The sequence below is a fragment of the Artemia franciscana genome, chromosome 12, assembly GCF_032884065.1.
Source record: "Artemia franciscana chromosome 12, ASM3288406v1, whole genome shotgun sequence".
Taxonomy (NCBI): Eukaryota; Metazoa; Arthropoda; class Branchiopoda; order Anostraca; family Artemiidae; genus Artemia; species Artemia franciscana.
Genome location: NC_088874.1, coordinates 37,571,317 through 37,598,514, shown reverse-complemented (window position 1 = coordinate 37,598,514; position 27,198 = coordinate 37,571,317). Strand labels below are relative to the sequence as shown.

The 27,198-nt window shown below is 33.6% G+C and overlaps 1 protein-coding gene across 1 annotated transcript in view; it reads right to left on the bottom strand.

Annotated features, from left to right (window-relative positions):
• LOC136034075 (LIM/homeobox protein Lhx5-like) overlaps positions 1–27,198 on the bottom strand; it is a 63,162-nt gene that overhangs the window by 4,202 nt on the left and 31,762 nt on the right. Inside the window, exons 5-6 of the mRNA XM_065715195.1 lie at positions 13,357–13,651; positions 1,052–1,210 (exon numbers count right to left, since the gene is read on the bottom strand). Coding sequence (XP_065571267.1) covers positions 1,052–1,210; positions 13,357–13,651 — 454 coding nt within the window. The remainder of the gene's footprint in view (positions 1–1,051; positions 1,211–13,356; positions 13,652–27,198) is intronic.

The window sequence follows — 27,198 nt, the reverse complement described above, 5'->3', positions numbered from 1 at the left end:
TTCTACTGGTTTGTGCCCTACAATTTCACAGAGATATAAACAAAGGGAATGGGTATCTATCTCTCTGAAACTCAGACAACTTTATTTCTCAAAGAATAATGTTATCGACTCCCAATTGTAACTATTTTCCACGCCTTCAATAATTAAAGTTTTAAACACCACCAATCCAGAATCGGTAGAAGAAAAATTCATTTTTTAATTACTTTTAATTAATCTTAATTACCTGCGAAACACTGGGGTAAAAAATATTCAGTTTCTTTTTCATTTTTGGGTTAGTTATATGAGATACCCCGGTTAGGTGTAATTGGAGTGATAGTCATTTTTCAGGGAACTTGAGGAAAAAGCTGATGAAGCATGGTAAAACTGTTTGGTAACTATGGATATTTTTAAGAGTTTAAGAATTGTTTTCTAGGCCGTTTTACTATCTAATTTTGCTCGTAAAAGCATAGAGAAAAAAAAGGACTACTTGCAAGAAATCTTGCGACTCAATGACTTTTTATTCTTTTTGTTGGTTTAATCTTCCATACAGCAGAGCCAATCACATGCAATTTAGATTTTCGCGGTTTTACTGGCCTTTGGCTTAAAACTCCACGAAAGAACGTGAAACAGGCTTTAAAGGTGGGGTTATGTACAGGGGCGTAATTTCTACGGTCAGGGAACATTTGCCCCCACTTGTCAGAATTGAGATAGGCCTAGATAATTCAAGAATCCACAGAAACATTTCCCTTTTTTTTAGTAAACCTTTGCCTTTATGGTACTATATGGCTCATTTTTCTTTTGTCACTCGGTTATTGTCACTTGACTTCGGAAAACCGACTCCAACTTTGCCCCAACCTCCCAAGGAATCTGACGAAAAAATGTCCCTGGTTATGTGTCCCTCCATAAAGTATATGTCCTTGAAGAAATGTAATACGCCACAGACGTAAGCTAATGAAATTAAAGCTCTTTTTTCACCACTGTGGGATAGGAAAGTAAGCTCTCTGTAAACTCTTTTTTTCTATTGGGTTTTAAAATACAAAAGGTTTCATAATATAGCTGAGATATACCTTACCAGGGGGATTAAATTCAGGACTCTGTCTATGCCCCATCATATCATTTTGTTGCATGAAACTCTGCTGTTCCTGTAGGTTGCTATATTCATTTAAATGTCCAGGTCCACCAGAACCTATATGAGGGTGTCCAGGTTCAAGCGGAACAAGGGGCGGAAGACCTAAAAGAGATATACTAGCATTAGTAAAATTCAGTATTAGCTTTAATAAGCAATTTCATATCTTGCTTTTAATATATATATATATATATATATATATATATATATATATATATATATATATATATATATATATATATATATATATATATATATATATATTCATCCTTAGATCACCTCAAAGGGAGGGGAAAAGGCACCCAAATTTATGTCATTATGATATATGTCAAAAGATAATTTATGAATTTTAATTAAACTTTGCAGTAACTACAGCGCGAAGGTCCTAGTTTTGGAGTTTTGTGGGTTTGAACAAGTTTGTTTGAATTTACAGGCCCCCCAAACATGTATGACCGCGGCGAGATCCAGACTAATAAGAAAAAGAAGTTTGAAAAAAATATTAAATATCAACTACGTAATTCAAGCACCTATTCGATTGGCTCAGAAAATGGGAATGTAAACAATAGCGATAATTATACGCAAATAAAAGTAAGCTCCTATGCTTTGAAAATTTAGTATAGTTTATGATCTAAATATACTAAGGCTTTTCTCTATAGCCTTATCGACATCAAACTAATAGATGAGGAAATATTAAAATTATAATTGCATGCGTACAGTAATATATACAGGGGTGTAGTTTGGGAGGAAGGGGGGATAGTTGCCCCCCGCAATAATTTTACGAAAAAAATATTATACAGCCCATGCTACTTGACTATCCGGATATGAACCCTTCTTGCCCCCCACCCAATAAAAATTCACTCCTGAATGCATATAACATAGGAGTGACTTGGATGAATAAAGGGAGCTAAAACAGCATTCGAACGTAATTAATTCATTTCTTTGTTTACCCAAGGTTGTATCCAGGACGGGTTAGGGGGGTTTTAACCCCCCTCCCCGCTCCCAAAATATTTGTCCGACTCGTAAAATCAAAACACAAATGAATTTAAATATATTTTGTCCACTTTAAAAATTTTTTTGTACCCCCCCCCCAAAAAAAAAAAATCCTAGAAGCTACCCTGTGTTTACAAGTAATGATGTAATAAATTAGAAAAAATAATCTAATTGAATCTAGACCTATATAAGTGTTTAAAAACTTTAAAGCATTAGAAGTGTCTTTTAAGGTCGTGTTACTCAGATTGGATCATTTTAGCCAATCTTAATTGGGGGTATAATTTCAAAGAAAGGTACAGCGTTCTCGTGTGTTTATATTCATTAATCTGTGTTTTGAGTTCATCGACACAACCGTACTTTTTTTCCCAACGACGAATGATCAGGACAGTCCCCTGATTTGTGATAATTTGGACTCAGGTACCACTTTCTTGAGCACTCAATTATTGCAAATGGAAAATAAACATTGACGTATTCAGATAAATGAAGGTCGAAAATTGTCAAAAGTCTACTGTGGGAACGGTAGAAACAGCAGGATATTTCCCGGGTTCTACGGAACTTGTATATGGGCACTCCTACCCAAGGGAGTATCCAGTTTTTGGTTCAGGGGGTAAAGTCATTTTTTGAGAGGAGGGTATCTTACACAAAAAATAGAGATCTATTAAAAGTACCCCTTGATATGGCCGAACTTCAGCCTGTTTCTTTCAGTAATATTTAATAATTATTAATAATTAATAATTGATATTTTATTAATTAATATTAATAATATTAATTAATACTAATAATTAATATTAAATTAATATTTTAATATTATAATATTTTACAACTAATAATAATTAATAATTAAGTATTTCAGGTTTTATGTTTAATCAGTTGGACTTAATTTGGTTACAAAGATGGATGAACTAAGTCCAGTATTGTCATAAAAGACTTCTTTGACCTTAAACAGGCCAGATTTATAGAGAAATAACCGCTATTGGATATAATAAGCTAAGCATACAGTTTGGTCAAAAAGTAATAAAATTATTTTCATCTAAACTTTAAGAATCATGTTTGACAATGATTCGACTTCCAAGCTGGCGGCAGGGGTCAAACCTGGCACTCTTTCTCCTTGATACGACCATGTTCCTACCTATTTCCTTCTAGAGTAACTGTCTTTCAGGTTCTATGTTAAATAAGGGGGACATGATTTGGCCGCCTAGCTGGAAGTCCATGACTTATTATAAAAGACTCCCTTGACGTAAAACGGGCCATATTTCCATAAAGCAGCAGCATAGGATCTAGTTAGTTGTAAATAAAGTTGGGTCAAAAAGAAAAAAAAATGTTAAAACTTTAAAACATCATGTTCAGAGTGTTTTCTTTTTTATATGCAAGTTCAGTCCAGTTCATATAGAGTGTGATTTGATTTTAAAGTATGATTTGTTTCACATTATATGAATTATGGAAAAGATATCTATTCAGGAAATATAGCCCAGTCTCTATACAAAAATAAAAAAGATAAAGAAAATATTGTGCTTCTTCCCAAGATAGCAGTAAAAATTCAGAGACTTAAACCGAAAATAGTTAATTACAAACCATAGACCCATTAATATCATATTTAAATCAAGCCATAAACACATAACGAATTGAGGGCCATGCGTAGGTAGGGACTTCGATTTCCATCTCCTCTTGCCAAAAATCATAATTATTATCACTTTCTATCAATTATTATTACGGAACTGTACACTTCCGTCAGAAGTTAATTTCCTAGGAACATTTGGGTGATTTACAAAAGCACTATTTTCAAAAAGATCCACAGTAAAATGAGGTAGGATGTTATTTTGGAAACCTCTCTGCTTCAATATCTACATTTACTCAACCTCTTGCCAAAGCTAGGTATATAATAATCACCACGAACTATACACTTCCGTCAGAGATTAATTTCCGAAACGCATTTGGGTGATTTACAAAAGCACAATTTTCAAAAAGATTAACAGTAAAATAAGGCAAGACGTTATTTTGGAAACCTCTCTACTCCGATATATACATTTACTCAACCTCTTGCCTAAGCTAGGTATATAATAATCACCACAAAGTAAACACTTCAGTCAGACGTTAATTTTCGACAAACACTCGGGTGATTTACAAAGTCCCATTTTCCAGGCCGCATGCATTAATAATAAAACAACATCCGGAACAGAAGGCTTGTCACCCGATATTGTCCGAAGAGACATACTTCAAATTCATGACATTTAGAAGAAGACTAATCCATGGTAATCTGATCTTAGCAAGTGGTCACCAATGGTTGAACAAGGTGACATTAAGATGGTTTAAGTCTTTGCCTTTTCAAATGCCAAGCTGTGTCGGGAACCTTTTGAAGTGGGACGAAAATGCCGCAAAATACCCCATGAATGTGTGGAATTCAATGTGAATGTTATATAGAGACAATAGAAAATAAGAAATAAATATTTACTACATTAAAAGATTTGGTTGTGGTTTCAACATAGCTTAAACCAGGGTCTAAGCCCTCAGAACCCATTTAGGGCTTTTGATGAACAAATGAATGAATGATTTATTCAGGGACTAAACCTGCATGGGGTATTTCTCTATCTAATCAGCAAGTAGAACAAAAGATATGAGAAGGCTTGAAGGTGTGAATGTATTATTATGAAAACTTTTTTTTTGTATTTGTTTCATTTTTCTCCTCTGTTTTTCCGGAGGAGACTATATTGAATTTTTTTTGTTGTTGTAAATTTATTGACAAATAAATGACACTGAACTTAAAAAAATCCAAAGAGCAAAGAGAAATAAAATAAACGGAAAACAAGCAAAAAGACTGTCTATACTTTTTGCGTAAAAGAAAACAAAGATTAGTTGAAACAGACGGTTTTGACTGGGGTGCTATTTAGGAAGGGGTGATTACCCCAACCCGGATATTTTGTGCATTTTATTAAAAATTCGATTTTTTTTTTACATGTCGAAAAAAGCTTTTTTTATATCTTCATTTAAAGAATCCTTGTCCCCTCTATATTTTCGTGAACCTTCACCACAGGACTGTAGTCTAGTTTCAGCATACCCTGAGGTCAGCTTAGGACTCTTCACTTACTCTAGTTCGAGAACTTGTGCCCTTGTCGTGAAATTGCTAAAATATCCAGGATTTTACTTGGAGGTAATTTTTTCAGAAAGGGCTTAAAATTGTTTTTTTGACGCACCAAAAATTTGTTCATATGCTTTTTTTATGTTTTTATAAGTCGGACAATTTATTTTTTTTGAGGGGAGACTGCGATTCGGATATAGGCGTATATATATATATATATATATATATATATATATATATATATATATATATATATATATATATATATATATATATATATATATATATATATATATATATATATATATATAGGTAAGAATTAAATAACTAAAACTTGGATGGTAGGTTCTATATTGCTCAGTATATACTAAAAGGGACGGACAGAAAACCGCAAGTATGATTCGGCGGAAAAAGTTTGCTGTGTATTGAAAGATCTTGGTTTGGAATACTAGGTTTTCATAATAATTGCATTCAATGAATGAACACAACTATTTACTGCCTTCATTGTCTTATCTATCTCCAAGTCTTTGCAGGGGGTTGAAACTTAACACTGTCCATCTGTCTTCATTTGTTTTCAGTTGCTTCCTACAAATGGAATGGCATATGATCAATGTAGTGTTCAACCATGAAATCTAATATGGCGCAAGGAGCCTAAATGCAAGCCAAACAGTTACAAAATGGTATAAATAATTTTCATTGATGGACTGTATCGATTAATGTCGATTTAAATATCCACCGCATACATAACTAGCTAAATTTTTATAGTTCAATAAACTAACAAAGAGAAGTGTATGTTTAACCAGACAGAGGACAAAAAAAAATAAGCAACTCGGCAATACGAGCATACAGCCAATGAAAATGCTAGCAAAAGGAAAAATCATAATAACTGAAAACAACAACTGAAGAAACAACAATTGAAACAACTGAAAAATAACAAGGCAAAAACAACTGAAAAAAATCCAAATTTCCCATCTCCAAGCTCCACTTGCCTCCCATTTTTTGCCACCAAAGAAAAACAGAGAGATTACTTTCATCCTTCATCCGCAGAACGTGCCCTAGCCATCTCAACCATTCTCTCATTATAACCCTGAAAAGCGGGATTGAACCACACTCTTCGTAAGGCCTAATGTTTGAAATACGGAAAGTCAGTCGGATACCCAGAACAACCCGCATGCAATTTCTCTGGAAACATCTAGCAAATCTTCATTTGCTTTTCAGAGCGCCCACGCTTCAGAACCATATTTGACCACAGTCATCTCTGTAGCTTCCAATATTCTTACCTTGGTTTGCAGATGTATCTTCTTATTCATCCACACTTTTTTTTTTACTTAAAAAACTCCCTGATCCTTGGCTGTTCTACTTTTAACATCTTCACTGTCGTCTTTACTTATTTAATTAAATAATTTTTAATTAAATTAATTAAATTAATTAAATTAATTAAATTAATTAGTTTTAATATTTAATCGTTTTTTTAATTAAATTAAAAAAACAAGTTTTTTTCAACTAAAAGCAAGGAGCAACATTAAGACTTAAAAAGAACATAAATTATTATATATATATAAGGGGGTTCACCCCCTCGTCAATACCTCACTCTTTACGCTAAATTTCAAATTTTTTTCCAATTTTTTAAGTGACCCCTGAATGACAAAGGCCGTTTAATTAGAATAAATCTCTCTTTTGAAAGTGCTAAAAAAAACTTTAGCGTAAAGAATGAGGTATTAACAAGGGGGCGAACCCTCATATACGTAATAATTTCCGTTCGTTTTAAGTTTTAATGTTGCTCCTTGCTTTCAGTTGAAAAAACTTATTTTTTTAAAATTTCTGATTGATTTTTAAATAATAGCCTTGGAAATCCGGCACCCCCTTCCCGGAAAATTCCCTTCCCTTTTGAAAAATTTTTCCATGGAAGGATCCTCCTGCGTAACCCCCAACCCCGTCCCACCAGATAAAAATCCCCTTTGAAAACGTCTGTATACCTCCCAATGTGGGAAAGTTCGTAACTTGCAGCCGTTACCCCTGGGAGTGTGGCGATTAAATCATCCTCAAAGACACAGTTACTAAATTTTTCGACTATACTGAACAAAATGGCTATCTCGAAATCTTGATCGGATGACTTTGGGGGGAAAATGAGCGTGGAAAGGGCCTAGTTGCCCTCTAATTTTTTGATCACTTAAAAAGGGCAATAGAACTTTTAATTTCCGTTTGATTCCGTGTTCTCCCATTCCCTTTCCTGTGTTCCTTGAGACAAAGCCCATCAAAATTACCCATATAAAGGGGGGATCATTGAAAAGCTTTCATATGAAATTAACTGCAAAACTCATAGTTACTACTCTAATGCAGAACGTACCACATATACCCATTCTCAGCCTAGTCAAAAGCATCTTCTGATTTCGAGGTCAAACACACACAAACACACAAACACACTCATACAGGATATACATTTAGGATATAATTTAGGCACGAATGTGCCATCGGGCGGAATTGTTTTTCGACGTTTTTAAATTGACTGACTGTCTCATCATTATGATTTGGTAGCTACCTGAAACCCTCTGGCCCAAAATTATTGTCTGTGCCAGAAAGTGGGAGAAAACACCCCTGTACCGTGGCACAGTTGTTTTGATACTTAAGAGGGACACTAAAGATTTTAATATCTATTCGAATCAACTTTTACCCATTTTCCAGCATCGTTGTTCCAATACGGTCTTCTCTCTCTCTCTAAAAAAAAAAAAAAAAAAAAAAAAAAAAAAAAAAAAAAAAAATCGTTGATCATTTTTCCCAATAAAAAAAATGAAAATTCAACATTTTTGTTGATAGGTGCTTGAAAACTTAACAAAAGGGTTCTCTAATATGCTTAGTTTGATGGTATAATTTTCATTAATATCACTTAGCCTTTTGGGGGCGTTTTTGTCCCTTTGTTAAAAATAGGGCAAATTTTCGTCACTGTTGATGAGTCACATAATGATTTTTACATATTCAGATTCGCGAATAAACTGATTCTTTTGATTCGTTTTTTTTTTAGATTTTTGGCTACTCTTGCCCCGTGTCCCTCCTTACTTAAAGTTCGTCACAAAATCTGTGACACCGACGCCTTCTATATATGATGACCAAACAAAACAGAACCAGTTTTATGCCAGACATGAAATAAGTTACAATAGAATCACGTATCAGATAATTTGAAACTGACTTGCATTGATATTTGATCAAAAGCGCAGCCGCACGACGCTTATTCAGCTAACAAAAGAACAAACATCTCAAATTCCGTAGCAGTTGGCCCCCTATAGAATCAGATTCAGTTACCCTAATCCCCGCCCCCCAAGCAGAACTATATCGTTTTGACGAGCTCTAGGGATTAGCATTGTGTCCGAGTGTCAAATCGCCTTATCCACGCATGTTTGGATGAGAATATTTTTTATTTACTTCATGGCTTCTACTTTATAATACATTGGTGTTACATAGACCGCCCACAAATAAACCATCCAGATAAAAGGTGGCGTTCTTTTGTTCAAGAAAGAGGTAAGATGAATAGCAAGGGAACAAAAAATGGGAGGTACAAAATCTTCGAGTAATAAGATTGGCATACCAGACTAAAACCCTTGCAGCAATTGCTTTAAAATTCCACCTTCTAAAAAGAGTCCATTGTATTCGCACACCTTATAATTACTAGGCTTGCATCCAAATTATCTTAAGGCAAATCATTAGTAGACAATAAGACAACTTTCTGCGCACTTTTCCGTTACTGAACACGTAAGGGAGGATTGAAAACTGATAAGTATCGACTAACTGCTGCTAAAGAATAGCCAGAAAACAAATTTATTTTATCTTATCTATTTAATTTATTTGAATTTCGGAACACATTAGGGAACTCGCCTAAGCCCTACCTGCAAGTCATAACATTAAAAGTGTTGTGGATTAGATATTTTTAGGGAGAAGTTTTTACAATTAATTTCTGTTTTGTTAAGTGTATATAGGTTAAGGAAACCTTTTTCATTGGTTAAGAAAAGTATGTTTCAAATCTTTTTGGTTCTTCTCATTAAGAATCCAGATTTTTGCGTGCTACGTATATGTTGGACAAGATTTTTCAACAATTTTCAATAATAGTTTAATTATAATGCTTTGAACTGATGGATACGGGGAAATTTTGCCTTATCTATTCAATTTGTTTTTAAAAGTATTAAATTTTAAATTTTCCTTTAACTTTTTTGGGGGAATTTATTGTTTGATGGTTACGTATTATGCTGAAAACACTCAAGAAGTGACGTTAGTTAAATCATAATGAAATATACCGAATTGTGATAAAAATATTTTACTTCAGCAACAAAAATTATTGAAACTACAACAGAGAACTATGGAAAGCAGGCAACCCAGAACGCATTATATTAAATACCTAACCAATCTATATATTAAATATTTAATTAAGATATACCTGCATAGTGATAAATGTCACTCAGACTAAGGTTGATTATCTCCAAGTACGCACAGATAAATTGGTCTTGTACCAGATCAAGAACAACACTGTGGTCGGTATAATACGTTAGTACCTAGTGATTTTGAGTGCATCACTTATTGCATATATTCCTTTTACTTAAATTTAAAATTTTATTTTATAATTTTATTATTCAAATAGTCGAACTGTCAAGGGATGGAAGGGGTAGATGGTTTTTATGTGGAGTCTTAAACCTGCAAAAACAATTTAAGCCCCAACGTTCAGCTTTTATTTAGTTTTTATTATTACGATGTTTGTTTTCCATAAACTTATTATATATAAATTTGGTCAGGTCATTGCCAAAAATGAATTGGAATAGTGCCAATTAAACTAATATATTATCTTATATATATTATCCTATATATATTATCTTATCTTAAATATAAAATTAAACGAATATTTATTACATTTTAATATCTCTCATTTTCTTATTGTATAAAATACTTTATTGCATAGATATCGTGCAGAGTTTTTTGGTGTCAACTGCTAGTGTCAGCAATTTTGAAATTGCATGATTCGCATTTTCCTTTTTACAGTCACCGCATTCTAAGCTGCTTAAAGTGTGAATTTTATTTAAAAAAAAAAAAAAACACATTTCACGCTGATTTTGAACGCAATCCAAGTTCGGAACTTTTAAAGTTACTGAAGCTGCAAGTAAATTGCGGAGGCTTTTGATTATATATATATATATATATATATATATATATATATATATATATATATATATATATATATATATATATATATATATATATATATATATATATATGTGTGTGTGTGTGTGTGTGCCTTCTAAAGTTGACTCAGCTAACACCACATAATTTGTTTTTGGAGGGGGCAATACACCCAAAACTTTAGGGAGAAGGTAGCAAAGGTTGGATTTAAAAAAAAATTATACTTCAAGAACAGTCATGTTCTTAGTAACAGCTAAGACCAGTAAATATATTACAGAGAAGGGAGGTAAAAATAAGAAAAAAATTGTCATACAAAAAATGTCTCGCTTTTAATGCAGATATTGCTAATGCTATTGGCGCATACTCCGGTTGATCCTACAAGCACCAGAAGACTTTTTTTCGGAAACAATATAAGATAACTAAACATTTTAGAAGAGAGAGAGGTAAAGGTCGGGAAAAGATATATTTTTGTCAAAAAAGGTGCTATTTCGCGAAGCCTAAGCTACACTGCACAAGATTGTTAGAAAAAAATAGAAAAAAATAGATAGGACTAAAATCTCTGGTGACTATGGTTTAACCACTCAGAAAATTGATAGATTACATAAAAGCACACATTACGGCAACTTAAAACCAAGAAATATTTGTTTTCGCAGTTAACCACTCCATCAACCATCCCCCCTCTCGGAGCAGATTCCTGGATATCAAACAGTTCGTGGTAACGAACTGTAGTAAGGAGCGACCCGGCTCAATAGTAACCAAACTCTAAAAAATTGAATTTTGATATCAATAGCTACATAAAAAAATCGCATTTTAATGCTGATTTTAAATATATAAGTTTCATCAAGTTTAGTCTTACCCATCAAAAGTTAAGAGCCTGAGAAAATCTGCCTTATTTAGGAAAACCCCCTAAAAGTCATAGAATCTTAACGAAAATGACACCATCAGATTCAGCGTATCAGAGAACCCTACTGTAGAAGTTTCAAGCTCCTATCTACAAAAATGTGGAATTTTGTATTTTTTGCCAGAAGACAAATCACGGGTGCGTGATTTGTTTTGTTTTTTTTTTTCCCAGGGGTCATCGTATCGACCAAATGGTCCTAGAATGTTGCAAGAGGGCTGATTCTAACGGAAATGAAAAGTTCTAGTGCCCTTTTTACGTGACCAACAAAATTGGAGGGCATCTAGGCCCCCTCCCACGCTCATTTTTTCCCAAAGTCAACGGATCAAAATTCTGAGTCAGCCATTTTGTTCAACATAGTCGAAAACCATAATAACTGTGTCTTTGGGTATGACTTACTCCCTCACAATCCCTGGGGGAGGGGCTGCAAGTTACAAACTTTGACCAGTGTTTACATATAGTAATGGTTATTGGGAAGTGTACAGACGTTTTCAGGTGGATTTTATTTTGTTTGGGGGTGGGGTTGAGGGGGGGGCTATGTTGGAGGATCTTTCCTTGGAGGAATCTGTCATGGGGGAACAAAAATTCAATGAAAAGGGCGCAGGATTTTCTAGCATTACTATAAGAAAACAATGAAAAATAAACATGAAAACGTTTTTTCAAATGAAAGGAAGGAGTAGCATTTAAACTTAAAACGAACAGAGATTATTACGCATATGAGGTGTTCTAAAAATACTCTAGCATAAAGAGCGAGGTATTTAGGAGGAGATATATACCTCGCTCTTTATGCTAAAGTATTTTTTAGTAATTTCAACTATTTATTCTACGGCCTTTCTGATTCAGGGGTCATTCTTAAAGAATTGGGACAAAACTTACGATTTAGTGTAAAGAGCGAGGTATTAACGAGGGTACAAACCCCCTCGTATACATAATAAAAATATAAGATTATGAAAGTTTGTTACGTAAGTTAATTCTTAAGTTACGTATATTTTTTACTAATAAAAACGTTCGTTAAAAATTAAAAGTTCTAGTTGCCTTTTTAAGTAACCGAAAAATTGGAGGGCAACTAGGCCTCCTTCTCCACCCCTTATTTCTTAAAATCGTCTGATCAAAACTAAGAGAAAGCCATTTAGCCAAAAAAAGAATTAATATACAAATTTCATTTTAATAATTTATGTGCGGAGAGCCAAAACCAAACATGCATTAATTCAAAAACGTTCAGAAATTAAATAAAGAAAACTAATTTTTTTAGCTGAAAGTAAGGAGTGACATTAAAACTTAAAACGAACAGAAATTACTCCGTATCTGAAATGGGTTGTCCCCTGCGCAATCCCTCGCTCTTTACGCTAAAGTTTGACTCTTTGCCACAATTCTACTTTTTAAAACAATTAAAAACTTTAACGTAAAGAGCGAGGTATTGCGGAGGGGACAACCCATTTCAGATACGGAGTAATTTCTGTTCGTTTTAAGTTTTAATGTCGCTCCTTACTTTCAGCTAAAAAAATTAGTTTTTTTATTTAATGACTCTACAGGCCCGCCACTAGCAAACAGAACTGCCACTGGAAATTTAATATTATACCAAGATTCACTAGCGAAAAATCTGCAGTTTTGAAAAACTCCCAAAATTAATAATAATAATTATTATATATATATATATTTGTATTATTATATAATTATTATATATATATATATATATATATATATATATATATATATATATATATATATATATATGTAAGATACAAAGCTTAGGACTGAAATCCCAAGACCTTTGAAAAAATCGTAAGAAGTGGCAGCACTGCTAGCTACCGCAGGAATTCCAAGATGTAATTCCACATATGTAATTGCTCTTCAACATTAAAATACGAAAGTAATTCATAATTAATTTGAAGGATCACCTCCCCAAAACCAAAAATTTGGTTCAAAGACGAACTATACTCCCTTTTATCCGAATAGTACGAGCACCAACTTGTCTTGAATTTATTTGGTCTTCCACGGGAAATAGGGAATTGCAGTTACTAAGGCTGGACTCCTTACCAAATTGGCTGGAAAATATATGCATGTTCTGTACAGTTTTCTTTCTTATTTTACTTATTTTGCTCTAAAGTATTATATGCAATCTCAAAAACTCACCTGGGCCTCCACTAAATGCAAGGGAACTTCCAGGAGGAGGTCCTTGGCTACCAGGAAAATAGTCAGGAAACGGCCCATGATGATGAGGATGATGGGGGTGAGAATACGGGCCAAATTCGGCAGGAAACTTCGGATCAAAATAAGGGCTAAATCCTGGTCCACCATTACCATCGTCTAAGCCAGGACTTACAGGAAAGCCTCTTAATTTCCGCGAAGCTCCAAAGAAAGGTCTTAGTCCCATTGAGGTGAGTTGCTTCATTCGCCGCTCTTTAGATCGTTTATTTTGGAACCACACCTAAAAATTGACTTATTAATTAAATTATTTTTGCGGCACACCTATTCAGGCTAATCTTAAATACGCCTTTAATTCATTTTCTTTGCCTGTCTTGTTGAAAACAAAAAATCAGGAACACATTTACATATTTCACTGTAAGCTTATTTTGTCATATTTTCAAATTTGTCATAACAGAGACAAATCGGTGCGTGGCTGAATTAGTGCAGAATATGTATCAATCAAAATCCGAACTCGAGAAAATGTTCGAACTCGAATTCAGTGCCAAATAGTTATAATAACTTAAATGTAAAACAAGCAAAAAATTAAATTTGAGAATTCGTCTTTACGCTTAGGAATGTAAAAAAAATAACTGAGGGAAGCTGATTTAAAACCATGTCAAAATTGAGTAAACGATACTAAAATCAAGGCATTCCAAAAGACAGTATGTTACATAAAGTGACAAATTCGCTCAAGTTTTTTTTACTTTTAAGAAGAAGTCGTTGCCTGCAAAAGGACGATCAATCATTGGTATTCAAAATGCAGCTAAGAAAAAAATTGATTTCAAAGCATGAACTTACACCTACTTCTGTAAGTGACAAACGAGGAAGCAACCATATAGGACGAAAAACTTTATAACATTTTACAAATTCAAATAAAATCGGAGAAAATAGACTGAACTACTACTGCTCCTTCTAACAACTCATTGCAGTACTACAACGCCTGAGATCAACCCAGCGCTGCACGCTCTTTCTCTATCGCATTCAAAGCTTCCCTTTTAACCCCCTCGCATGAAATCCCAATTTCGATTACATATTTTCTTACGTCCTGCTCCCGCCCCATTCAGACACGACCTAATTCTCGTTTGGCAGCCAAAAGATGGTTAAAAACACAATCTTTGGAAACATGTCATCCGTCTTCCACGGGACATGCCGTAGCCATCTCAATTTTTTTTTTTTTTTTTTTTTTTTTTTTTTTTTTTTTTTTTTTTTTTTTTTTTTTTTTTTTTTTTTTTAAATAACAACAAGTGGGATGAGAGGACATTTTTCGTACAGCTTGTTCTTTGGCGCAAGCCCAGTCCCAAAACAACCCGTAAACCATTCCACTGTAAAACATTTAACAAATCTTCCCCTGCTTTTCAAAGCGACAACGTTTCATAACCACATTTGTTCAATGTAGCTTCCAATATTCTAATATATATCCAATATTCGGATCATTATTCCAATATTCTAAAAAATAGAATATTCTGAGACTTGTAGAAACATTATTGCAAACCACGAGCTTAAAAATGAGTCAAAATTTCCATTTTTGGTTGTAATTTCAAGTTTACTAGGCCAAACACGATGAAACAATAATTTTTTTATACCACCGATTTTTCAACAAAATTGCTGTAAACTTAGTTTCTTATAGCTTTAATTCTGCCCCAAAATTTTTTTCTTTCCACTTCCTTATCTGAGCGCTTAACTCTAGCTTCGTTGTTGATAAAGGATTTAAATCATGCAATCGTTTCTATTTTTGCGCGCCACCAATAAATGTGCTAATAGATTTTTTAATAGTATTGCTGGAAATTTTTAAATGGGTCAAACAGATTTTTCATTCCAAATTTTTGTAAAAGTTATGACCTTTCAGATTTTGAAACTATAGAAAAATGTAAGTAAATAAAAATAGTAACATAATCATATGCCTTGCATTTATTATTCTTCATTTTCTCCTTATTTAATTATACGTTTTAGAACTATATTTGACCACTGTAGCTTCCAATAGCCTATTCTAATCTTAGTTCGCAAACTGATATTCCTAGTCTTCAAAACTTTTTTCAATTGTGAAAAAAATAGGCCTTGGCTATTCCACTTCCTATAACTTATTGCATCAACTTTTCTTCGAATAGTAATTTATATATTAAACACTTATAATTTACTGTTTTTCTCCTTATTTTAAGTAGAACAATCAACTAATTCCCTAATGCTAAACACCAAAACATTTCGATTATAACATTCAGTACTGTCAATCGAAAAGGAAAAAAACTATGACCAAACGGGTGTTCGCCGAATATGACAGTTCGACAGATCAAACAGCGTGAAATACCTTGAGCAGATGTGGCATAAAGTGTACTCTCTACACGTTGACTATTTGCTGATATGTTCCACAACCTATTACAAATTGTTTCTGTCTGAAGTACTATGTACATGTGTCTACAAACTTCCTAAAAGGTTTTCAAGTGCCATATTCCATTGGAAAAAAATATTTTGTGCTGCCTACAACTGATAAAGGGGTTATTTACAATTTGCGACAGATGTATGTGCGATTGTACCTGAAATGCTGTGCCAAACTCGAGTTTCTTTGAGGTCCAAACCCGAGTCTCTTTGAGGTCCAGCCTCACTCTTAATTTTAATACTTGTTCCTGAATCGGAAACTCTGTCTTAGAAGGGTTACAAGCTTTTTATCACAGGGGGGATAATATAAACATTCTTATAATTGAATAAGAAGTGACAAGAAATTTTTAAAATTCTGGGTTTCAGGGGGAGGGTTGGACCTTCAGCCCTCCCAGTTCCAATAACTTGAATAGGAAGTGCTCAAAAATCTGGGGAAAATAGGATTTTGATGCCCCTCGCGGATGGCATGCCCAAAGTGCTTCAACAACAAATTTTTATTCAAAGGCATCAACATTATGATTAAAAGTTATTTTTCTTTCCACAGTGCTTTGAAAATGAAAGGGATTTTTTTTTTTGTATTTGATATAAACAGTGAAATTTTGAGTTTAAATATTTTGAAAGCTAATTCTTAATCTAAAATACTTGTAATCGCCAACTGGCAACAATTTTATGACGAAAGAATAGTAACAATTGGATGTACAATCAAGCACTCCTTCCAAATATAGTCGTCACTACTGTAACAATGCACCCAATTCCTTCTAGTGGGGCCATATATAGCCCTGGGCTATAAAACTACAAGCAATCCTTATGGTAATAATTTTTTGAGGTTATAGTATTTAAGAAATTTCCATAAATTTGATTTCCATGTTTCCTTCTATTTTATCCACCTTTTGAAACTGTATTTTAATAATATGTTTATACATCTCTTTTCATTCTTATGCAATTGACCCGGTTAAGAATGAAATGTTTGTGGAAGAAGAGACTCGGTGATTAAGTTATGAAAAACAAAGGATACATAGATTACTTTGAACTGCATCTGCCACCACTAAGGGAAGTGGGGCGCAATTATTACGGTAGTGACCACTATATTTTGAAATGATTCTGACTGAGGACTCAAATAGTACTTCTCTTTTGTGTTTCAGTGTTTTCGTGTTTCAGCCTTTTGTGTTATTACAGTGTTTCTTTCTGAAGAATACTTAAAGAAGAATAATACCTTTTTGCTTTCTATATGCTTACATTTAAGCATCAGTTAAACATGGCAAAGAGCTTTGCTTTATGGGGGTAGTAACCCCATCATATATAGATAAATATTCATTGAGAGTTTTAATAATACTCTTTACTATCGATTGGAAATCATTTTTTCTATAATCATAGGCAGCCTAATAGCACCTTTCAATGAATAAATATTATTAAAACTTTAAGGAATAAATATCAGTATATGTATTGTAAACTGAAAATCCACGGTCATTCGCATGCCTTACAGCACCTAGTTTAAAGTGTTAACTGTGCATTAAACGCAGGAGAGCATTAAACTCACTAATTGAGTGAGTTCATGGCCAACACAATTTTTTGGTCAAAAGATCATTTAATAGCTGCTTCTAAATTAAATATTACACACCAGCTAACGCAAATTGTTAGCTGGTGTGACACCAGCTAACACCGTCCGACATTATCGGACGGTGTCATTTCTTAAATAAAGTTGAAAAAGTTAGAAGCAGAGAGAGCATTTGCGGTGAAAGTGAAACTTGTAGCCACTTCCTGTTTGCTTGCCCTGTTTCTTTTTTACAACGTTTTGGTATGGAACTAGAACTCCGATCTTCTGAAATTAATTTCTCGTTTTGTCCTAGTTCAGTCGTTTCTAACAAAATGTTAAGGAAATGTTTGAACAGATTTTTGTATTCAACCAGAAGACTGGTTTGATTTTAATATTTGATATAATAATAATAATTTATGTATAGCCCACTGCACAAAACAATATGAAGATAGTGGAGTAAAAAGAGAGAAAACAAAAATAAACATCAGAAAAGAAAACAACACAAGAAAAGAAAACAACACATAAGTACAACAAAATCAACAGGACAAACGGATGAGAAAGCACAAAGGTACACACAATAAGTACAACAAAATCAACAAGGAAAAAAGTCAACAGAACAAACAAATAAGCCTGTGATAATGGGTAAGCCGTCGATATGCTTGTGACGATTACTTATCATGGAGCTCCTGTAGTTTTGCAGTTTTATCGGGAGCTTTATATTTTTCGATTAGTCTCCAATTTTAATACCATAGAGGTAGATAAAGCAGGTATTTACAGTATTTATAGTAACATCTACGTAATTATTATATTTACATAAGTCATTCTTTTTCAGTGGAATGAAGGTCCCGGAAAGATAAAGTACAGAGTGATCACAAAAAACTGAATACAAAGAAACCAGAGCCTTTTGATTATACCTAGGCCGGTTAGCATTTATTAGTTTCATTTATTCTATTTTTTTTCTCGTTAGTCTGTAGACTTTTAGCAGTGAAATACTTGTATTAGTTTTTTCTTTTATTTTTTTTTTAGGGGGGGGGGATTTGAGTGGGTTATAGGGCTGGAGTGAAGAGTGAGTTGAAAGGATTGGGGTGGATGGAGTTGTATGTGTATGGTGGTTATTACCCTGGGGGTGTTTGAGAGAAGGGGATTGTCTCTTTTCCTTTTTTCATTATTATTTTAAGTCATCTAAGATGCAACTTGAATTTTTATATAGTTTATTATTATTATTATTATTATTATTATTATTATTATTATTATTATTATTATTGATTTAGGATGCCTCTAGGAATGTTTATGCAGTTAATCGCTACGCTAGCAAAAAATTTATTATTATTATTATTATTATTATTATTATTATTATTATTATTATTATTATTATTATTATTATTATTATTGATTTAGGATGCCTCTAGGAATGTTTATGCAGTTAATCGCTACGCGTTAGCAAAATTTAAATTGTTTGCTAGCGTAAGGATTTATATCTGTAATAGTTTATATTTTTGTTTATTAAGTAAACAAAAGTAACAAAATCATTATTTTTTTCAATAGAGCGTAAATTATGTTCTAGTCCTGAGAAGGATTGGGATTGTCAGCCCTGCTCATGTTCATTTCTGCTCGTTACGAGTTTGACTCGGTTATTTCTTATCATTTCTGTTCGTTTTGGGTTTCATTTGTTTATTAATGGTGATTTGTGGTAGTTTTATGCTTGGAATATTATTGAATTCATTTCTGCTAAATGTTGGTTTAATGGAGCTCTTTACTTTTCTTTAAATTATGTTCTAGTCCTGAGAAGGCATTGGGGTTGTCAGCCCTGCTCATGTTCATTTCTGCTCGTTATGAGTTTGACTCGGTTATTTATTATAATTTCTGTTCGTTTTGGGTTTGATTTGTTTATTAATGGTGATTTGTGGTAGTTTTATGCTTGGAATATTATTGAATTCATTTCTGCTAAATGTTGGTTTAATGGAGCTCTTTACTTTTCTTTAAAAAACTTATGTTGTACAAAAGTTTTTAAAATTAATCATCAGATAGCTTCAGGTTGATTCTTTTCTTTTTCAAAATAAATACAGGTAACAGGACTGGCATTCTAATACTAATATTCCCTTTCCATATTTTTTTCTGATAAGTAGGATGTTCTCTTTGCTTTTCCTCTTCTCAAAAGAAGAGGGAAATTTCCTCTTTGTCTTTCCTCTTCTTGCTAAGAAACAGTCATCAGAGAAAATACGCGAAGTAACACCATTCATCAATGAAAGATCGCTGGTAAAAAAAAAAACTACAAACCCAAATTCGATGAATAGCCATGACCGTCTGTCTTAACAAATGGGTGGCAAAAATACAACTCACACAAAAAGACTCTGTCAAACCTCTTTTCAGCCGGGGACAATGCCTACCCAGGGGTCCAAACCATGAACTGCAGTTTCAAGCGGAGTGCAATTGTTCCCTGATAGACCCTTTTTATGTTTATCCCCTCGGGGACTTTTGTTGCATACCGCAACACGGCGTCGTTATGTCGCTGTTTTATTGTTTCGTTTAGAGTCAGAAAGTTACAAAAGTTGCCAGGTGGGGGTGAAGTTGGAACGCTGGGGAAACAAAGCATAGCTAAAAATTAAATGATTAATTGGCGTTAAAGTTTTTGTCTGTATAATCAAGCGTATCTTTATTGAAGCGATGAGAATAGAAAGGGATGAAACATTTCCACTGAAAGGTACCTAATTTATTGTTAGCAAAATATTGTGACGAAGCTTTCTATTCACAAAGGGGACTATCAAGGCTATTTACATTACTTAGTCCCAGGTTTGAAATTTAAATGCTTTAAATTATGAAGCAAAATCAACGGGATTACAAGTACTAGATCCATATTTATGCCATAAAAAAAATACATTTTCTTTGTTCTTACCACCACTTATTGTACATTTTACAATTTATTGTACAATTTACGATTGTACACTTTAGGAAGTGGGAATACAAAAGGTAGTATTTGATTGAAACTCTAAAAAATTCTAAAGAATATTTTAAAACTAACATAAATACTTACTTATCTGATTACTAAAGGAATATTACTACACTTTCACCCCCCCCCCTCTCCCCTGAGGGGTAAATATGCAGTTCGTTTTATATTTTGCCATTATATTGTACAATAGTGAAGTTCCTATCTTCACTGTTAATGCTGTGTTCCAAGTTGTGAAATGTTAGCTTCGTTTGTTATTATAAAATATAATGACAATACATACCATTAACTCTGTATTTATCAACAGGGTGAGGGGAATGAAGGAATGCACCTTAGGGAATGAGATATGCAAGTGATTATGTACTCAGTAAGTACAAACCGAGTTAATGAGATCTAATCCATTAAAACTGTAATAATAAAATAAATGTTAATATTAAACTGTAAAATGTAACAAATATAATTTTAAAAAATAAAAAAGTCCATTATAAATGCAAACATGAAATATTTTTTATTTAAATTAATAGATGAAACATTCTTTAGTTTTTACTCTCTGCAGTTCTAGGGTACACTGAGTTACATTTTTGAATATGTTTCGCCTTTGATTTTAGTTATTATAGTTTTTTCCCTTTTTGAATTGTTTTGGTTAATTTTTTTTACGGAGTGTCTGTTTTGATAAAGACAAAACTATTTATTTGTTTCATCTTCTTCTTCCTACTGGCCGTGGACCCGTCACGCCATTTTTCGTACAAAAATCTTTTGCCGTTCTTTTATGACTGTTTTTAAAGTCGTTTTTGTAAATCGTCAGGGTTAGCGCAATGTGGTCCTCTAGCCTTAAGTAATTGCTCTGGAATTGTCTATACATCGTCGCTGATATATGTTAAGGTGATTCATGACATTTTCTCTCTTCTGAGATAATTGGCAACAGAAAATTCTAAGTTGTTCTCAAAGGGAGGGTCATCAGGGCAATTTCTATTCAATAATATTTTGATCCTTTTGATGTACATTGCCCTGGTGATCCTTACATGAGAGAGACTTGGCAAACGGACTTTATTTTTTAACAAGCGTGAACATGCCAGGTATAGACCCATTCTTTAGGTGGGTCAGCAAAGATATAATGATACACTACACACCACTTGATCCCCAAAAAATTTTGTCCGAACACATTATCCCGGGTTCTTCCTTTGTCATCTGGATTGTCTGAACCAACTTGGCTATGGTAATTCTAAAGATAGTATGTGATAATTTTTCTTAAAAGGGTATTTGTAAGCCTATTAAACGAAGTAGGCCTAATCATACACGAAGGAGCCTTAGTATATTATTATATAATATAATATTATATTAAATAAGATACGAATGAACCTAATCACATCTTATTTAGAAAGGGAAGAGGTCATAAGAAAGGATTCAAAGGAAATTGGAACTTCATGAGAGAGGCCAAAGAGTGAAGCTTTGAACAGATTGGGGTGGAGGAGGAGAATACACCACCGTTCTGGTTTTTGGTGGCTTGCTTTTGAAGGGAGCTGTTAGTAGTAGTAGTAATATCAAGATAAAAGTAAAACAGTTCAAAATAGGGATGAAACCTTTTTATTGACAGTGAACAGATATAAAATTTAACTGGATATTTCGAACACATATACAGTGTTCATCATCAGCAGTAAAACTGCAATGGATGTAGTCTACGCTCTAAAGCGTCAAGGTCGTACATTGTATGGCTTTGGTGGTTAATGGTTTCCAAATGCGTTTTGAACTGTCCCTCTACCCAATTTTACTGCTGATGATGAACACTGTATATGTGCTCGAAATATTCAGTTAAATTTTATATCTGCTCACTGTCAATAAAAAAGGTTTCATCCCTATTTTGAACTGTTTTACTTTCGTCATGGAAAGGCAGTGTGGTCTTCGAAGTTATCAATATCAAGATAACTAAGAGGTTCTTTTTTCTCCAATATTAGCTGAATTTCCGTTTCTAAAATATGGATATAATTGTAATTTTGACATAATTATTTTGCCATATCTTCAAGGTTTTCACTCCCCCCCTTTATATTTAGAATGTGCAACATCGCCCTTTTATTACCCGAGCCGCGCGCTCCAAGGACCTGCCTGTTGTTGCTTGCTGGTACACTTGACTTTGCATCACCGAATCTACCGCTGACACTCCCTACTCTTTGTACTTGTCATTAATGCCTTTGACTAGAATGAGGCGAGCTAGAGCGGTACCCCTTAATTCTCCCTCAAATCACATTTCCTCTTCGTGGAGACCAAACAAACTGAGACTTTTTGACATCACCGTATAAAAGATCAAGAAAATCAGAAACAAAAGAATGATACCACAACAATTCCGTAGACACGCAATCTGCAATTTAAATCCTCCGCGATTCGTAAAACCCTTTAATTAATAGCATCATAAGAAACCAAAGAACAAGTAAGAGAAATACGATATCAAGTAAGAAAAGGCGGGGTTAAACTCCCTAAAAAAATCGCATTAGACAATGAAGGAAAAAAAGAACCACAAAAGGGCAGAACTGGATATAGTTTAAACCAAAACACAAGTCTTTTATAGTGACATTTGAAAAACGTGAAATAGTGTTTTGCGTGCAACTGACTATCTAATGAGGAGTTTTTTATCGGTAACACCGGTAGCTAAGCATGCAAACTAGTAGCATTTCCAAATTCCGAGACAGAACAACCCTTACAATTACAGAAAATCCGACTCTAAAACGCTGGCATGTTTAACGGTGATTCGTCATAAGGATGCCAATCTTTTCAAAACACAAGTACAATATGATAATTTAACTTTTTTGTTTCTTTATAAGTAAAAGAGGTTTCTTTGCCAAAATTCTACATTTCTTCTCGTAATTTTAGTCGTTTGCATAATTTTAGCGTTAAATTATTCGGTGAAATATGGTGTATATTTCTTTTCTTGAATTTCAAATAAACATTTTAGGTTTGGCTTTTTATTGGCCTTTGTTTATTGTCTTTTAAATTAGGTTCGTTCTAAAAAAAAAACGCTAGCGAAAAATCATACAAGGGTATCACTAAGAAAGGTACAAAGACAACAAGCCAAAACATAAAGAAAGAAAACGATAAAAATGGGTTTTTTAAAGGCCAAATGAAAATATTGAAGAAAACACAGAAAGCGAATATTTCGAGAGAACAACCGCCTCTCTATTTCAGTGCGAACGAAATAATAAGATCAAAGAAAAAACAAAAAAAACAAAAACAAAACAAGCGCGGAAAGTACAACAAAACCAATGAAAAAACCGCCTAAAAACTTAAGAAAATTCAATAAAAGATCAAAAACTAAAAGAATTGAAATCAAATACCCAACAAACAATAAAGTGAGTTATTCGCCAATGTCCGCGATTTACATAAAAGCCCAACAAAATTGAACTGGCCAACGACGGATACTAACGAACAACTCTTTGACTTTACTATAATCAAAGACAACAAGGTTTATTGTCAGACCCATCCATCTCCCCCACGTTATACGTCATACACAGAAGACGCAAAAGTGGCCAAGCATGCCTAAGGTCAGACCATCCATGAATTAAAATAAAAAATAATAATACTGTAATAGACAGAAACAACGGACAAATTGTTTTGCTCAAATATCTGCCCTAGTAATTTCTAAATTCCTAAACAGAGTAAGCCTTATTATTACACTAAGTCCAATTCTTAAACCCTGGTATGTCTTATAGGGAACAAATAAACACGCACCCGTGATCTGTCTTCGGCCAAAAAATACGAAATTCCACATTTTTGTAGATGGGAGCTTGAAATTTTTAGGATAGTGTTCTCTAATACGATGAATGCGATGGTGTGATGTTCGTTAAGATTATATGACTTTCAGGGGTTGTTCCCCTATCTTTCAAAATAAGGCAAATTTTCTAAGGCTCGTAAGTTTTGATGACAAAGACTAAATTTGATGAATTTTATATGTTTAAAATCAGCGTGAAAATCGGATTCTTTTGATGTAACTCTTAGTTTTAAAATTCCATTTTTTAGAGTTTCGTTTACTATTGAGCCGGCTCGCTCCTTACTAAGTTCGTTACCACGAACTGTTTGATAGATGCAAGGAGGTGGATCTTTTCTAAACACAAGCCATAACTTTCAGCCGTAAATCGCATATCTGAAATTTTCACACTTCTGAAATAATTGACAAATTCTTTCGTTAAGCCGTTCTCAAAGAGAGATTTGGTCCAAGGCCAGTAGGAAGAAAAAGGAGGGGGCAAAACGAATATTTTGTCTGTGTCAAAATAAGGCATACTCAGTGTTGAAAAAAAGTGAATTTAAACCGAAATAATTCAAAAAAAGAAAAACTATAATAACTATTCAAAAGCGGAAAAAGCTCTAAAAATAGTAATAAAAGCTGTAAGCTATGTAAAACCCTACTTGAAGTAAAAACAAGAAAAATTTCTTCCATTGATTCTAATAACAAAACATTTTATGTTTGCATTTTTAATGGAATTTGTTTATCATCTTTTCAAATTATAATTTTTATTTTTTAGAGTATAAATTTCAATTATTTAGGTCTCATTTGCAAATTTTTTTCTCTTTCATTATTTCTTGAATTGCAAAATGCTATTAACGGGAGTCAGATATGCGCATGAGATTTAATTAAGAACCCACAACCAAGAAAGAACAAAGAGAAAATCCCCCAAGGGGAGATAACGGGATACTAAAAAAATTAAATCTGTACAACCCTAGAAAAAGATCCCCTCCGTGTACGTCACTTTACCTTTTTTTCTAGGCCTATTTACGCTTAGTTTCGCTTTTTAAGAGTAGCTTCAGTTTGTATTTATCTTAATTTTCTATTCTGTCTCAACTAAATTTTCTCAAAGCAAGGAATTTGTTCCTTGCAATGCATTTAAATTTTAGAAGGGGGCAAAGCAATTCTGCAATCAAAATTTTAGTAGAATGGGGACTTCCAGATTGTGAAAGTTTAAGCATGCCAATTTTTTCCTTTAGTTAAGATGTTGTTCCACAATTTTGTTTGTGTTTTGTTAGCTGTTTTGTTGTTAGTTTTTTTTTCCTCTTTGTCCTTTTTTCTTTTGTCAAGACATTCAGCTCTTATCATTTCTAAGAGCCGGTTTCAAAGGATGTAGCATTTTGTTCTTTTTTGTCTAAACGTGAATAAAGCTGTCCTCTTTTTACTTAATGACAAGAAATAAAAGTAACGGAAGTTTGATATAGTATTTATTTTCCAACAAAGTATTTTCAAGGAGATTAATTAAAAGATTTTGTTCCTAATGAATTAATTTTCCATGGAGATTTGTCTACAAAATTTAAAAGACAAACAATACTAAGCAAGCGAACTAACAAACAAAGTTCCGTTTGAACTGACGACAATGCTCAGTAGAAGAAAAAAAGCAAATATACTTCAAATTTATTTCAAGATAGACCCTCCTCCCCGAAAAAAACACACACACGCACAAAATGTGGCAGTTACAAATTTTTCTTATGAAGTTTGCATGGGTCAGACTAGGAACTTCCGACTGGGAAATAAAAATGAGTAAAAATTTAATTTTTCTCTGATAATTGGAAAAAAGACACTATTTAGGTTATTTTTTTGAGTCTCTGCTCCCTCCTTTACGTAAATTTTTGTTGGCTTGCCGCTGCACGAAAAAAAAAATCTACAATCACGCATTCATCTATTATTAACTATTTTGCTTAAATCACGCATTACACTTTTCTTGGCTTAAAGACCATTTCCCGATGACACTGTTCTCACACAAAACATTGATTTCACCCCCTCCCTCACCTACATATTTTTTACCTTTTAGAAAGTGCTTACTCTAATTACATATAACCTAACCGCTATGGGGATTATCGAACATATCACATAGGTATGTGCCTAATTTTAAGCTATTAGGCAGGCAGATAGAAGAGGCGGACTGAAGATCTGGTCCCTCTGTAACACCAGGATCTTACCTATTACCCAATAATCCTTGTATATCTTTCTTTAGTTCCTCTGCCTTTGGTGTTGTCAGGATTTCTTCGAACCCTAAAACTAAATGCTTGCGCTCCTTCTTCCGCGCCAACAGCAAATGTTTCTTTACAGGTAACAATGTGTGTTAAAGTCTACTTTTGCAAACTGTTTCTGCATTATTATCATCCCCCCCCCTTCTTGAAAGAGGCCTGGTGGCTCTTTCGGCTTTTTTAGGGTGCATGGATGGTGCAATGTTTTTTTATGTTACTTAGTATCTATTCAGATAGTAAATCTATACATCTAACCTAGCAGCATAATACTTATACTTGTAAGAGCATTTTTGGTGCTAATACCCGAAATCAAGGAAAAACAAGGAGACAGATAGATAACGGGACATCTAAAAGGGGAAAAGATTACTCAAAAAGATAACGGGCAACCTAAAATAATACATAAATTAGCACAACTCTATATTTTTTTTTTGCATTTTGGCAAGCCCCTTATCGATACCCTTTTTCTACGACCAGAACCAGTGTGTGTCTGCGTTTGCACTCGATGTGTTATGATTTTGGACTGCAATATTCCCCCTAAACACTAAAGTCAATGAACCAATAGGGGGCAGATAGTACGGCTAGACTTTCTTCGTGTGCCGGTCATGCAAAGAGGTTTGACACAATGCCGCGGTTAGGGTAGAATTTGATGCAATTGGGGTACTTGAATACAATAATTCTCACTTTTATGACAATGTTTAAAGATGCAGAGGTGCTTTATGAGGACAATTACAAATTGATACAGACACAAAAAGTACAGAGAGTTGTATCCGCGAGTATTAGCAGCATTGAATTCAAATGAACCACAATGTTGTAAATTAATGAACTTCAATGGCAGGCTCTCGGAATTCGGGAATTAGAAAGAAAAAAAAAATAGAAAGGTCTTATTTCCAAGGACTATTCATAAAAAGTCTGAGAAAGGGTAACTTAGTGATTTTTGTAAATCTACTTATCATTTTGTTTG